Source organism: Taeniopygia guttata, chromosome 4A, assembly GCF_048771995.1.
Source record: "Taeniopygia guttata chromosome 4A, bTaeGut7.mat, whole genome shotgun sequence".
Taxonomy (NCBI): Eukaryota; Metazoa; Chordata; class Aves; order Passeriformes; family Estrildidae; genus Taeniopygia; species Taeniopygia guttata.
Window position 1 is genome coordinate 8,066,769 of NC_133029.1, and position 15,348 is coordinate 8,082,116.

At 43.8% G+C, this 15,348-nt stretch overlaps 1 protein-coding gene across 5 annotated transcripts in view; it reads right to left on the bottom strand.

The window, feature by feature from the left end:
• The window catches only part of NRK (Nik related kinase), a 100,988-nt gene that overhangs the window by 20,335 nt on the left and 65,305 nt on the right, over window positions 1-15,348 (bottom strand). For all 5 annotated transcript variants that reach the window (XR_003960397.4, XR_005980378.2, XM_072929105.1 and 2 more), the window contains exons 16-21: window positions 10,625-10,756; window positions 8,371-8,438; window positions 7,145-7,260; window positions 4,675-4,772; window positions 4,163-4,290; window positions 482-575 (exon numbers count right to left, since the gene is read on the bottom strand). Coding sequence is in view for 3 of the 5 variants with exons in the window: in XM_072929105.1 (XP_072785206.1) it covers window positions 482-575; window positions 4,163-4,290; window positions 4,675-4,772; window positions 7,145-7,260; window positions 8,371-8,438; window positions 10,625-10,756 (636 nt within the window). In the remaining 2 variants the exon portion in view is untranslated. The remainder of the gene's footprint in view (window positions 1-481; window positions 576-4,162; window positions 4,291-4,674; window positions 4,773-7,144; window positions 7,261-8,370; window positions 8,439-10,624; window positions 10,757-15,348) is intronic.

Consider the following 15,348-nt stretch of genomic DNA (forward strand, 5'->3'; position numbering starts at 1 on the left):
GCCTCTACTAGAAACTACAGCTGGAAGGAACCACAACATGACACATGAGAAGACAAGAATTTTTCCTAAGCCAGTAGGGAGAGATAAAGTGGTTTTCCCCTGTTCTGAGAATATTTTAAGCAGTAGGAGGTAGTTCACTTTAAACTTTTTTAAAAGTAGCAACAATGCACACCAACAATAATAACAGTGCTTTTTGTCCAGTGCCTTCACAAAATACCTTGACATCAGAAACTACTACAGGTCAATAAGAAGGACAAATAAAGAACTGCAATTTTGTGCCTAAATGTAAGCATTACTACAGGAAGCACAAAACCTGAAACTACACTTTTTTTTTCAAGGCTTATAGCTATAATTTGCAATGACTGAGCAGGACTTCAGAGCGAGAATGCTCCCAAGAAGTAATGGATATGGTGTTTATCATGGACATTAATGACCTGACTCCCCCTCACTACACCCACCCCCTCACAAATGGCCAAATTACCTTCTGTTCTGCCACGGTGCTTTGGGGTTTCAGTTCAATTCCATCTGGTATCCTTGTCCTTGAGAAATCTGCAATTCTGCCGCTTAGCAGTTGCCTGGTAACAAACTCCAATTAATGAACAGAACTACTTCAGGGGAAAAAAATTTAAAAAAAGGAAAATACTACACATAGCCATGTTCAAATGTGAACATAATTAACATTCAATAGTTACACTCAAAGGTTCTTGTACAAAAGCAAGCTGATTAGTCTGTGGATCTGCCTGAATGGGCTTGTGCCTGAGGACCACTCACACACAGCAGGGAGCTCTCCCCACCTTGACAGAGAACACCCCTTCATCTCCCTGCACTTCATCCATCATCTTTCAGACACTGCATAGCTCAGGCAAGTCCCTCAAGCTGTCATTTGGGAAGTGCCTACTTCAAAACTTCTGGCTCCTGTCACATATTCCCCTGTGGGGTGTAATTATGACCCACCCTGCTCTCCAGAGAGAGCAGCAGCTGCTCTGCCATGTGCTGCTGTCAGGGACCTCTCTGCCAGTGCCTGCTGGGACAGGCTACACTGGAACTTCATCCTGTGAATCAGTCCCTGTAACATGGACCTCCTCACCTTAAAAGGAAACCCAGAAAATGCTGCCCAGTGCACAGAGAGACAAGAAAGCAAGAGCTGCTGGACTGGCTGGGGCCAAGAGCCCCCCTAGCCCAGCATCCCATCCTCAACAGTGATCAAAAGCTGATAGCAAAAGCAAGAGTGAGAACAAGGCAAGTGTCTGTTGTGAATTCCCAGTACATCACTGCTTCCTGCACTGCCTGAGGTATCTTTGCATTTTAAACTTTTTCACCCAAGTGGAACTGCTTCAAACATGTCTTGGCCCCATTTCTGCACACTTCCATCTCAAATGTTTTATTTATCCCATTTATTTATTTATACTCATATCTTTTTTACTGCAATCCATTTAAGCCTATTACATTTTTGCCTCCTTTCCAGTAATTGTAAAATTGACTGGATTCAGCCAGTGCGAAGGGCTCTACAGTGCTATGTGCCAACTGGTAGCAGACTGTAATGTATTTTTTTTCTTTTAAATGATGCCCCATGTGATAACAAAGAAGGTTTGGTGAAAGACCTACTGATTTAAGATGGGTGCGTAGAAGTTTTTATGGCACTTTTTGTTGTTTATTTTCTGGTTTTGGATTGTCTCCCCATTCTATGCGAGTGGGTAAATATTTGCACACTAAACTAAGAAGGAATGACGAGATGTGGATTAGAATCAATGGTGAATGCCAGGACCTGTTCTTCTTAGGGAAGAAAACAGCAGCTGATCTTAAATAATGTCAACATTCAACTTAGGAGAGGGAGAAAGTAACTCCTAGCCAAGCACACACCTGCATCCACCTTGTCCAAATGCTGGTAGGAAACAGCAATCGAAGAGCAAAGAGAGGAAACTGAACTATACAAATGAGTCCCAGGACACTCAGTGTTTTAGGGGCATACTGCAGCACTGGAGGAGGAAGCACTTTCCATAAAGTAGGAGAAGTTAACATCAATGGAATATATGTTCTAAACAAGGAGGTAAGACAGTGGATCATATACACTGACAAAAGCCAGTGTTTTTTGTTTCTTTAAAACAAAAATCTTAAGTGTGTGAGGAAGAATTCTGGCTCATCTCACTGTAAAGAAAAACAAGACCAGAAGTTGCTTTACTGGTGAAACACAGCAGCCCTTATTCCAGCATCCTCAGAAAGGAGCCTTCTCAGGGTGGTTACCAGGATTCATCCAAAAACATTGGAAGCTCCTTCTCTTGCAGATGTCTCAAGTGTAGTCCTACTGGGCATCTCCAGAAAGCTGGAGTGTGGACATCAGGTGCTGCGCCACAGCCCAGGCAAGAACAGGAAAAGTTTGGTTTCAGTAGCCCACTAAAACTTGGCCCAAGGTGCTTCAGCCAGAGCCCAACAGAAACACTCCAAAGTGCAAGGGGCTTCAGATCCTACATGCTCTAGAGAGCAAAATATCCCCAAACCCTTCACTCCAGCCAGAATATGCAATTTGAACACTGGCTGCTCCTTTCAGTCAGATCACTATCCTTTGTGCTCTTTACTTGGCAGCAATCAGGATATACTTCCTGAAGTATCTTTTACTATAAATGATGTTCAGCCAATGTGAAGGGACTCTGTTAATAGCAAGGTTATACCTATGATTTTACAGGGGCTCTTGTAGTGGCTGTGTGCACAGGAAGGTAAACGTGACAAGGAGCATCCTAATTGCATCTCTCCAGAGGATCTCAGACACAGCGGAGATGCAAACAACAAATGCAGAGTTCCAAAGGCAGTGATACCACTCCTTCAAATCATACAGCATGCAAAGATCACAGCAATCTAACACTTACACAGCAAAGTCATTGCTACAGGGCAAATCCATATTTTTATGTAGAGTCTTTCTGAGGTCTAGGATGAATTCTATGACCTAGAGTGAATAAAACTTTTTACAGATCAGAATACGGTGGTTTGGAAGAGATCAGTAGGAAAACAAAGGCATTACAGTAAAAGTCAGCTCTTTCAGGTGCACTGAATAAGCGACAAGATTTTAAACATTCTTTCTCCTCATCTCAGCTTTGAAAATGAACTTCAGAAATGCAAATGAGGAGCATATGCAGGCACAAAAATTCTGCCTCTTCAGAGCAGCACAGGGGAAAGGACTGGTACCAGCCCAACACAGTAACATGCCAACAATGCTCCAAATCTGGGCATCTCTGCCTGACACCTGACAAAACTGCATGTGTAATTCTGTCAGAAGAGAAAGAGCCCTATCCCAGAGAGCTCTGTGGCCCTGGGATGTACTTCAAGGTAAATCCAAGAACCTGAATTAGACTGAAGCCTCTTTGCAAGAAAATCAGAAGTTTCATTCACCAATACAAAAAATGCTTCTGTTTGCTGTTCCTAACAGCAGGGGATCCAAGTGACCCCCTGGCTCCCTTCTCTTGGAGTAACAAGCTATTCTTGCTCCACTATTTCTCAGCAGAATTCACATTTTACATGACAGGTAGCACACCACAAGATGTCAGTCACAAAACCAGCAAAATAAACTGGAACTCTAGAGAGACACAGTTCAGGTGAAATCAGCTGTGGGACAAGCCACAGCAAATGCAGAATGTCAGTATTAAAAACACAGCACATTTTGCAAAACCATATCTCCTTTTTAGAAACAGCCCTGGTGAAGAAATCAACTTTTCAGTGGCAATTATTTCTCCCACAGTGAAATTAAGGGTCATATCTGCCTTGTTTTCTCCACTGTAACCTGTATTTGTCATGAAGGCATACAGTTTTTACAGTTTTGTTTCCCTCTCTTTATTTCAAAAATTCCATGTAAATGTAGATCAATGTGAACTAATCCCTGTAAGAGCACTACCCAGTATATCCAGTTAAAACAAGACATTTCCTCATTGTCCCAGGGCAGCAAGTCATCAAAGTGCATTATTACCCTGTGCACATCTGATGGAGCAAACATTTACCCCCAGGAGTTCATTAAAATGCAATTAAATTGCTTAATTACAACTGACACAAATGAGTAATAGTAACTTCAAAGGAGGAGGAGTATTTAGGCATGCTGGCTTTTTCTAGATATTCAGAAGTGTGTAACAAGAACAATATTCTTCTTATTATTATTAATAATAATAATAATCAAGCCAACCTTGTGTGGTTTGTGTCATCTTCATCACTGCTGCTGCTGCTGCTGCCTTCATCACTTGAGGAGGAATACTCTATTGCTTTTAACAAGGAGTTGGCACTGTCCTTCACCTTGGCAAAGGAGCCTGGACTCTGAGCAAAGAAAACTCAGCTGAAGAACCCACTGTTAAACAGCACCTGCTGTATTTTATGTCCCAGCACATACAGTTTTGGTCACTTCCACAGCAAGAAAAGCTTTACTAGGAAGCTGATCTGGTTCTGTTGGTCTGTCACAGGTGGGTATCTCACACAGGGAAGTGACCTGAGCCAAAACTGGACACTCTGCTGAGAATGTGAGCTGGACATAAGTCAGACCTGGACTGAGAGCAGTGAGCTTGAGCCAGCCTCACACACCCCTCAGGCTGATTCATGAGTGACAGCAAACTCACACACCAAAACAGAGCTGTCAGCACAGACAGACCCCCTGGTGATAATGGTGAGCAAATCAAAAATATCAGAGGATTTAAAAGAACCTACTGCAATTTGGCCTGGATGAGAAACTTTTTCCGGCTTTTGATGCAACTGCACGTGGTTCTGGGACAAAACATTCTCTGCTTTGGTCAGTCCTGGATTCCCTGCGGGTAAAAAAAATCCAAATTTTTTTAAGTGTACATGCAGCAGGTGAGCGAGCAAGACAAGCACACATAGCTACGACCCAAAGCAGATACCAGTCTCTGCTGACAAACTTCTCTTTTCTCTTTGTTGCAAAGGAAAATCTCATTGCTTGTTTCCCAGTGGTTCTAGAAGCTGCAATATTACCTACATAAATTGATACTATGTATTTTAATGCTGCAAGAGTAAGACAAGCAAACCAAAACTTTGGCAACACACTCCCACTGCACATCAGCCACAGTTCCATGGAAAGGGAGCAAGGGAAAAGGTGAGGGCACCCTAATCCCTTCCTCTGATCTTCTTCTTGAGGAGAGACAGCTCATCACATCATCAGCTGCTGGTCATACTCCAGCACCAAAGGGCCAGGCAGCTATTTCCTGTGACTGCAGACAGGGGGTCAGCAGGAAAGCTCAGGAGCCTGAGCCCCCCTACACACCTCTGGGAGAGAGGTGCTGACAAGATTTGGCCTTCACAAAACTGCTACACAAAACCAGCTTTGTTTAACAGTCCAAAGTGATTATCTAAATCCAACTGGGTGAGGGCAAACAGCTGCACTAAACTGCAAATCTACCTGTGAAATGTGGGCCCCCACTGCCTGCCAGCACTGGAAAAAGCAAGATAAGCCTTAAAGGGATGCTTTGCACACAACCCCTGACACAGGGGAAAGGAGGGAAAGCCACTGTCCCCTCATCCTGCCCTGGGACACACAGGCCAGCTCAACACTTGCCTTTTTCAGCAGTTTCTCCCATGACTACCACACTGCTACCAACAGGACTTCCTTGTGAGTTAAGGGGGAGAATTCAAGCTCACACAAATTAGATTTGTATTTGGTAATTTAGTTTTGTCACAATGGTTTCATGTCTTCATCCATTTTGCAAAGCTTTCAAAACTCACAATTCCTTACTGGTCAATAAGCAACTAAGCAACTCAGCAGAACTATTAGCTTTAAAGTATTTATAGCCCTTTCCTCCAGTTCATTATCCCTGTGCGTTTGGGAAAGCAACATCTGAAATGCTGTATGCCAGAACTAGCTGTAATTTAATGACACTTAAGAACTCAAGGAGACAGTTTAAACCACAAGGGAGGTTTTCTATTCTTTCCATTTCTGGTGAGATTTTTGTTTCTCCGTGCCAAAATAACACAGGAGTTACACATCACATGGACTTTGCAAAGTTGAGCTGGGCTGTTGCATGTTGTTCAACTCTGTTATTCAAATACAAAATGACATAAGAGCAAAAAGAAACAAAACCCAAGTAATTTAAAGCGTGCTTTGGATTTCTCTTGAAGAAAAGCTTCCTATTCTATGTAGCTAGTAAAAGCAAAACTGATTTGATTGTGTAAGTGTAATAAATAAGCAATTTGTTCTCATTTATCAAGGGCTTTTAAATTAACAATGTAAACCTCAATATAAAAATAAATGACCTCATAAGATCACTGGGGTGGTTTCAGAACATTTTTTGCATCCACCCTGCTTTGACTTGGGCACGTGTTCCCAATCTTCAGTGGCCAACCTGGATGCAAGGCCTTGTGACACACCAGAGCTTTGTGACTGCCCTGCAGCTGACCCACAGGAAACACCCACAGCAGTAGCAAGAGAGGAAAAAAGCTGTCCACTTCCCCACATCCCCATCTGCCAGAACCTCAGGAACCAGAATCTGTACCGCAAAACACTTCACAACCACAAGCAAGCTGCTGCATTCCTACACCACTACCAGTGACAGCAAAGGCAATTACTAAGCTGTACTTTGCCTAAATCAGATGGTTTTATCTTCCTTTTAACTTATTTTGCCTTTTTTTTCCAATTCCACTGTTTTTCTGTACATAAAAGAATACAGGAGAAATATTTTATAATGTGCTCTAGACAGAGATTTATGCTTCCTTTTGCCAGAATATTATTAGAGTGCAGAAATATTAGTGTACGTCAACTGCTCAACTGTATCATCTTATCAGTGGGCAGTGCAAAGAGCAGAATTTGCCAGAGTGAATATCAGTACTGAATTACATCTGTATTTCTGGAATGTTGGCTCTGCTGAATTTCAATTGTGTCACTAACTGCAACAGAAATTATATTTTTCAAATTCTTAATTGAGGCAATTCAAATTTTCCATATGAAAATATATTCATAGTCACTTTTCTAACTCAAAAGAGGAAGTACTTATATTTTAGGAACATGGGCCCATAAAATCCAGAGGGCTTTCAAAAGCCTCTCTGCAGAGGATGTCATTAAAAGGACATATCCCATTTGCAATGCAGAACTTGACACCCTACAGAAGACCATTTAATGTGACAGGAGTTTAGCACATTCTGACTGATGGATCTTTGACTTAGGAATCACCTGAGGTTGACCAGCTGCTCTGATGAGATCCCATCTCCCACTGCTTGGTGCCAGGAGTGCTGCTGCTACTGTTCAGCTTCAGAGCATGTCCCCCGGGGGATGACTGATGACTGGTACTGAACAGAAAGACAAAAAGCAGATGAGACTCTGATGTGCAGGAACAGAGACTGGAACAGAGCTCCTGGGCCACAGGACTGAGCTCCTGCTGTTACAGTGCGACATCATACTCTGGATAACAAAGTTTATCTTCACTGCTGCTCCAAGCAGGGCCACCCAGGAGTGAGAGGAGACGATGGAGGGGACAGCTTCCTCTGGGCAGTCATCCTGGGAGACTACATAGATTTCCAAGATATTACAAAATATTCTTCTATATTACATCTCCCTTGGACTCTTCAGAGTCAAGAATGGCTTTACAACTCAACCTCATTCCAAAATCTCAGGGCTTTACAACTCATGAGAACTGCTGCACTACCTTCCTAGAAGATACATCAGCAGTCACCTATCCTATCAATGGAGAAAGAAATGCATTGAACAGTAAAATAAGTTGCCAAGCCAGTGGCTCAACCAGAAACCCAGTCCCAGAAGTCACTCATTTGTACAACTGACAATTACTTATACATTTCTCTTCTGCTTTGCCTCCTGTAATTCCCAAGTGGGGAGCATTTAGGGCTTGATTTCACTTGAAAGTTACTTCAGACAATGTTTCTGACTCTGACTCATCAGAAATGCTGCACATCACTTTGCAATTTTAGCTAAATCTACTCCACTTTCCAGTCTCTCCAACCCATTCTGTTCCCTGATTAGACATCCAGTGGGGGCTGCCCTTTACTGCTGAGCTCTAGACATCCTTGATAATTTCTCCTGGGATATGAAAAAAGTACATCAGCCTTAAGGGCAGACTGCCAAAATTGTCACAATACATCTACAAGCTGCCTGTTCAAGCTACTATCAGGCAAAACAAGCAGCACATGCTGTAATTAAAAGTGTCTGTATAAGGAGTTGAGGCCAGACCCCCCTCACCAAAGCATCCAGACACCTGACTCTGAAACCAATGCCACTGGCACTGAGGTAGAGCAGCTGCCAGATACTTCAGTTTTCCTATTGACAATGAAGCAGCATAAAAAAATTTCTTTAAGCATAAAATACAGTATAAGCACAGTGTATGTGTATAAAGTATACAGTGCAAGCTTAGTTTTAGAATAAGTATAAGACATTTTAAAGCTTACCTTGAAAGGCATCTCTGATGGCCAGGCTGATCCCTGCTGTAAAATTTCGAGGTTGTCCTTTCTGGAACCTTAAGGATTTAATCAGACATGTCAAGGCTGCTATTGATATTGTAGATTTTTTCAATAAACCTAATGATTATCCTGTATCAATGAAAAAAATAACACTGGCCAACAGAAACAAACAATAATGCAGTGGGACCTGTGGGGAGGTATTCCATGATATCAGCACTGGAAGCTGCAAGTCAGCAGCAGGTGTTTCCAGTTTGCTCTCAGCCCACACAGTCTATCAGGGTGCAAACAGAAAGAGGTTTGCACCTTTCCTCAGAGTCAGTATCATTCTTGGTCAATATTTAAAGAAGACAGTGAAGGCACCTGCAGTCACTGAATGCAACTTTCCCGAGGTGGTGGATTACCTTATGTTGTTACCACAGGCTGGGGAATGAGACATACACATCCCAACTGCAAAGTAATGAACTAAATACACACATGGGCATATGAATTCCTGTTCAAATAGTCTTGGAGTTGTTCACAGAAATTCTGTTAGAAAGAGAAATACACCAGCACCTCAATTACACAAACTAACAAGCTTTTCCACAACAAGCCAGACCTTTTCACCAAACAGGCTGCTACAAATACCTGGTATAACAAAAGAGGTGTGTCTGCAACACACATCCTGCAGATATTGTATGTGTGCAGATACTATACACTGTGTCGATTTGGCACAGCCTGGTTTTTGGTAGTGGGGGTGCCACAGAAGTGGCTTCTGTGAGGAGCTGCTGGAAGCTTCCACCATGTCTGACAGAGCCGATCTCTGATGGCTCTGAAGGTGGACATGCTGCTGGCCCACATAGAGAGGCTGGTAACGCCTCTGTGAGGACACATTTAAGAAGAAAACCAGAACAGCTCACTGGCAGTGTTTTCGGGCTGGCGAGGTGCCCCCGCCGGGCCCATCCCGGCACAGCCCCGGCGCTGCGCCGCCGCAGCCGCCGCCATCTCGGTGCGGCCTGCGGCGAGCCCGGCCTGCACGGCCGCCCCAGGCAGCCCCGCCGGGGCAGCAGGGCCGGGGCGGCAGCGGCTTCTCCTTCCCGCTGCCCTGCCCCGAGAGAGGCGTCAAACAGCGCCGGCGCCGCGGCCACTGCCCACACCATGGCAGCAGGGAAACCACGGCCTGTGACTGCCGACACCGAACCTAAACCAGATCAACCTCTCCGTGCTGCGCGGTCCTGTAGGAATCTCTGAACTGGTGGAACTTGTTGGCAATGGCACCTACGGGCAGCAGTTTTACTTCTAGTCAGAGAAGCGGGGCAAGTGAGGACATGTGAGGGAAACAACGTGGCAGCACCAAGGTCAGTGGAGAAGGAGCGGGAGGAGGTGCCCCAATGGCCGCAGATGAGATTCTCTGCAGGCCATGGTGAGGAACATGGGGAAACAAACTGTCCCCATGTAGTGCGTGAAGTCCACGGGGGCTGCAGAGATCCACTCGCAGCCCAGGGGAAAAGTGCTCACACCAGAGTGGGAGGATGCCAGAGAAAGCTGTGATCCTGTGAGAGACCTGAATGGAGAGAGAGGGCCCCTTCTGCCAGAGACAGAGAGAGCCCTTGCTTCCAAACGAGAGTAGCCTGTCCTTAGACGACAGCACCCTTTGGAGGGGTGACCCATGCCACAACAGTTTTGGGAAGACTGCCCTTGGGAGGGACCCACGGCACAGCAGAGGAAAGACTCCTCTCCCTAAGAAAACTGAAGATCTTGAGTGACAAACTGACCAAACCCCCATGCCCTCTCTCCCTGCACTGTTGGTGGGAAGGAGGGAGGGGCTGAAGGGAAAAAAGGTGTTTTAAAGGCTTATTTTACTTTTCATTATTCCCCTCTGACTCTGTTAATAATAAATTTACTTTATACCTTTAAATTTGAACCTGTTTTGCCCATAGAATGTCTTCTCCTGGTCCTCATCTCAGCTCATAAGCTCTTTGTTAATTTTTTTCCCTCTCCTCTGCCCAGCTGAGAGGAAAAGAGGGTGAGTGAACAGCTTTAGTGGGTGCCTGGCATTTGGCCAGTGTCAAACCACGAAATACACATACACATAAACCCACACCACCAACCTCCCTGTAAATTTGCATCTCTCTTTCTAGATTAGCGTCACCCAGTTCACATACAAGCAACATGATTTTCAGAGTTTCATGAAGTGCAGAGGGTGGATATAACAGTGCAGTGCAGACAACCCCCAAGAGAGCCAAACTCCCCGAGTTTTACCCACCTTTGGGGGCTGCTCTTTGCTGTCGCTCAGGCTCCAGAACACATCGTCCTGCCCAGGGCTGAGCGGTGCTGTCACCATGTCTGACAGGGAGCTGCTGTGGTACACGTCCTTACTAGCCCGGAAATTCTCACACTTGAAGCAAACAAAACACATGGTGAATTGCACTTCCCTGCCTACCTAGCAGACTGCAGTCTCAACAGAGATCAATGGTTCTAGATTAAATATTTACTAAGCATAGCAGGAATATTGTGCCTGGATAGAGCCCTACTCACTTTGTTCACTGTGCAGTGAGCTACTCATTTCCAGCAGGTTAGCATTTAGGCACAAATATCCCAAGGTGAAGGGTACAACAAAAAGAAATAGCAAAAAAAAATCTATTTTCTGTGTGTGTGTATATATACACACACACCCCTTTCTTAAATCTGTGGAGAAGCAAACAGGTCACTGGCAATGCACAGGGAATTAAGTACCTGGACGATGCAAAAAATGCTGTGGAGTCACTACATTCATTCAAACCTGGACAATGCTTCCACTGCAGAATTTCCATAGTCTAATCACTGTGGGAACCCACCTCCCTTAACTTAGATGTTGACATCCAAGTGTTCCTTGCGTGACCACCACCAACCCACAGTCACTGGCAGCAAACTGTGAGCTGCAAGCACCTTTAAGTGCTCCAGTTATAATAAGGGGACCCTCATTATATTTCAATTACTTGAAAAAAAGAAAGATCAAACTTGAGAATGCAGTAAGAAATAATGAAATTATGCTCAAATTACATCCTCATGGGTGGTCAAGTCCAGGTGATCCCAATGCAGCCACCTGGTTTAAAACACCCCTAAAGATGTCCAATTAGAGCATAGCAAAAACCCCAATCACAGCACTGGAAGGGGAAGGAATCAAGTTACCCTTACAAATTCTTCACTCTAAGATAACAAGAAGTCAGCAGTACAAAACTCAAGCTAAAATATCTGATACTTTCTATATGTAAAAATCTACATTCTGATGATCTGCAACCCCAGTGTCTGCCAAAGAGGAAGAAACTCAAGAGTTAAATGTGTCAGCTGAGAGTACTGCCTCCCTGAAATGAGAAATCCTCTTGGACACAAGACCAAGACAGAACACATAGGAGCCCTGTCTGAGCTGGGCCTGTCTGCAGGGCAGATTCTGTTATGCTGGAATCGGCTGGATATTACAGAAATAGAAGTATTAGAGGAAGGCCTGAAGCTGTACCACTCTGTGCTTCACCTAATCTGAGCTCCCATGCAATGCTAGGCCAGGGCTCTCTGCGAGGTGCCTCTTCCTCAAACACATGGCAAGTGCAGCACCTCCAACCCTTCAAGGTCTAAGAATCAAGTTTGCAATTTTTTTCTGAGTCAGAGTTCAAACTCCTGTGTCCCAACTAAATTACAGTTGGACAAGAGGCACTTACAGTACACCTTCCCTAAAGAATGACTCAGATGAGTATTTTATTGATTTATCAGGTAAGTCTACAAAATTATCGAGTTTCTCCATCCTAAAAAGTAAACCACAGTAACTAGAACTTCACACAGCTTTCAAGAAGATAATAGGATTATGAGCTCTCTATATCTGTACAAGACTAAGTTTCATGGGAACAATGTTCAATGTCAATTAAATATTGACAGGCAGTAATTCTAAAACTAGATAAAAGATGTCAAAGATGTCTCATTGCAACCTCACAGACCTGTATGACAAAGTCAACTGCCAAAACCAATCCTGAGAAGTTCACTTAGTTATTCAGGTGCTTTTCCTGTCTTTTAGGGACAATATGTTTTGTTGACTCTCTTTACAGAAAACAGCTTTTTCAGCAGTTGTAACATAATCTGTGTACTTTCAAAATACCTTTTTGTCCAACAAGATTGACTTTAATAACAGTTTTTAGTTAACCAGAATTATTTGAGCAGCAAAGTGCTCACCTGAAGAGATCCATTGTACAGAAACAGGTTTTGTAGCAGGTGTATTATTATCAGAATATAGGAAGATTTCCTTGCCACTTTTTCAACAAGATACATATATTTATTTTTAAATTCCAGCCTTTGAGTCTTGCTGATTCCCAGAAAAAACTATTTGTGTTTAAAAGCATGGATAAGCTTTGCTGAGTCATGATATAAGTGACTGAGTGAATCCAAACTCTGTTCAGTACCACCAGTTCTGTGTAAAGCCAGGAGCAGACACCTGCTTCCACAAGCAAGCCAAAACCATTTCAAATAACCCCCAAAATCAGTTTTTGATATTCTCCTTACGTTTGCATAGGGAAAATAATTTAAACCTCTCCACCTAATAAAGATTCTAAACTATTGAGATTTGAGCCTTAAATTGTTTTTCTTGTAAGTAATATCTAAATAACAGCAGCTCTCCTCATGTACAGAAAGCATTGGTAGAGAAAGTGTTACCTGCTTTGTGTCCTCAAACCATAAAGGGACATGTAACTGAGCTCGGGAAAAGAACACTTTGATTCACAAAATGATAACATAAGGTGATACAGCACAAAAGACTCATTACTAGAGTTAGTTTAAAACCATTCAGAAGCAAGAAGTTTTGAAAAGAAAAGCTGCGCTGTTTTTTGGAGGATGCCCAAGTGACTAATTTGAACTGAATTTACATAAAGGAGATAGAGTAAGTGCAAGTGTTTTTAGGAAACAGCATAAGGAAAAGGAATTTCTTAAACTTTTGAGCAAATGTGCTCTGGGATATTAGGGTAGTCCATGGCTTTACACACAGCTAGCTCTTGTAATATTGTTAAGACTTCTTGTTCTGATTCAGTCACATCACCCCACACAACAGAGCATATCTACCTAGCAAATCATATAGGAAAACCATAGGAGTTAATTAAAAATGGAGTTAATTTCAGATGTGAGCTAAATTTTTCCACTAGTCAGGTAGCAGAAGCTGGGCAGAAAATCAGACTCAGTGACTTTGTTCAAGAAGCCTCTGTGAAATTCTGGAAGCAGTCCAAAACAGCTCATCCCATACCACCACAACCAGAGAGCCAGATCTGCTTTATACTGCAGCAAACACAAACGTGGTACAAAGCAGGTGGAATTGGTATAATCTGAATCTCAATTTCCCTCAGCAGACAGAGAGAATGCAAGGCACTGAGAAATCATTCTCCTTTCACCTCAGGAGCTGTGTGAAGTCTTTCAGTGAAATAATTTTGAGAGGGATCTGGGCATCCAGGATGTGTCACAAGATCTCTCCGAATATGACTGTTGAAAATAAAAAGTAATTTTTGTCTGAGCAGAGCAGTGCTGGCAGATGATCCCTCTATGACAAACCTGGCTAGAAGTTCTTCAGTGCAGCATCTGTGATGAATTCAGCTTGCATTTCAACTCCACAGTTCACTTTTATTTTAAATCAACTAGGCACCCACATAATGAATTTCACAAGTATATTTGTGTCTTTTAATCTCTAGGTGACTACCTGACCCATCACTTGTATTGCCTAAACACCTCATCCAGTTAATGCAGGCAGCATGTCCAAACATGCTGCCATTAGCAGCAACAGCTGCTCCCAACCAGCAAAGGGAAAAATAACTCTTCAGGGGATTTATAAATTACCCACTGAAGTTCATGTGGAGTCCATGTGAACACAGCAGGCAGCAGCACAGATTGGCTTCTCCCTGTCCACATGCACTGTCAGCTGGAGCCTTGTGAGGGGTACCAGGGCACCTCCCAGCAGAGACTGAAATCACATGGCAACCACTGTGCATCACTTGCTGCTCTTATCCTTAAGTAACACCATCACTCTAAACAGCATACACTTTTTGTAGTGTAGTCTCCATCAAGAAACATGAAGGAAGTTGGAAAATACTGCTTCATTCCTCACCACTTCCCTCAGCAGCTCAGAGAGGTGCTACAAAACAGGAAAGCACTGACAGGGTGCAGAGGAATGATCACTGGTCCCAGATGAAGCAGCCTCTCATCCCAGGAGTGGCTTCCAAGCAGGATGAGACTGCCCTCTGTACAGCCACTGTACTCCTGCAGAATCCCAAATGCCCTGCAATAAACTATGGATGCTCCCACTGCTATTACAGGGCTGAAATATTTGCCTCAGGGAAGCTGCCAGCCTCTGCCCAAGGCTAAGATACAAATGTCCTTCTTGTAGACCTTGCAATAGCTCTCCAGTGATTTGATGCTGCAAGCCAGGCCATCAACTCAGCCCACTTACAATACTCGTGACTTGAAACAACAAACAGGCTCTGGAAAAAAAGGATGTGAGAAGACAAACAGAAATATTTTTCCAGGTAAAAGCTATCAGGTGAAATGTGGCCTTTCTCCTCACAACATCTGCTTCTGGTGATTTTTCCATCATCACCAAACAGCAAAGCAACCTGAAGAGGAAAGGCACAGGGAGGCTTTGACTCAGAGACACTAAGAGCCAGCCATTATCCACCTCCCAGACTCTCAGACTCACTCCAGGGCACAAACCAAAGCAGGATAGGGGAGAGCTGCTTCCCCAAATCCTCCTGCTGGGGAATTTCAGCTACTCTGGTATCTGCTGGGAAAGCAGCAGGGTGAGCTGAAGGCAATCCAGCAGTCCTGGAATTCACAGAGGATAACTTTTCCAGCCAGGTGATAGACAGCCCTGTCAGGGGGGATGCAATACTGGTCCTGAGGGTCACCAGCACAGAGGAGCTAACCAGTGAATTCAAGGCTGGAGGCAGCTGGGGCTGCAGTGATCACACACTGGTGGAGGTCATAGTCCTG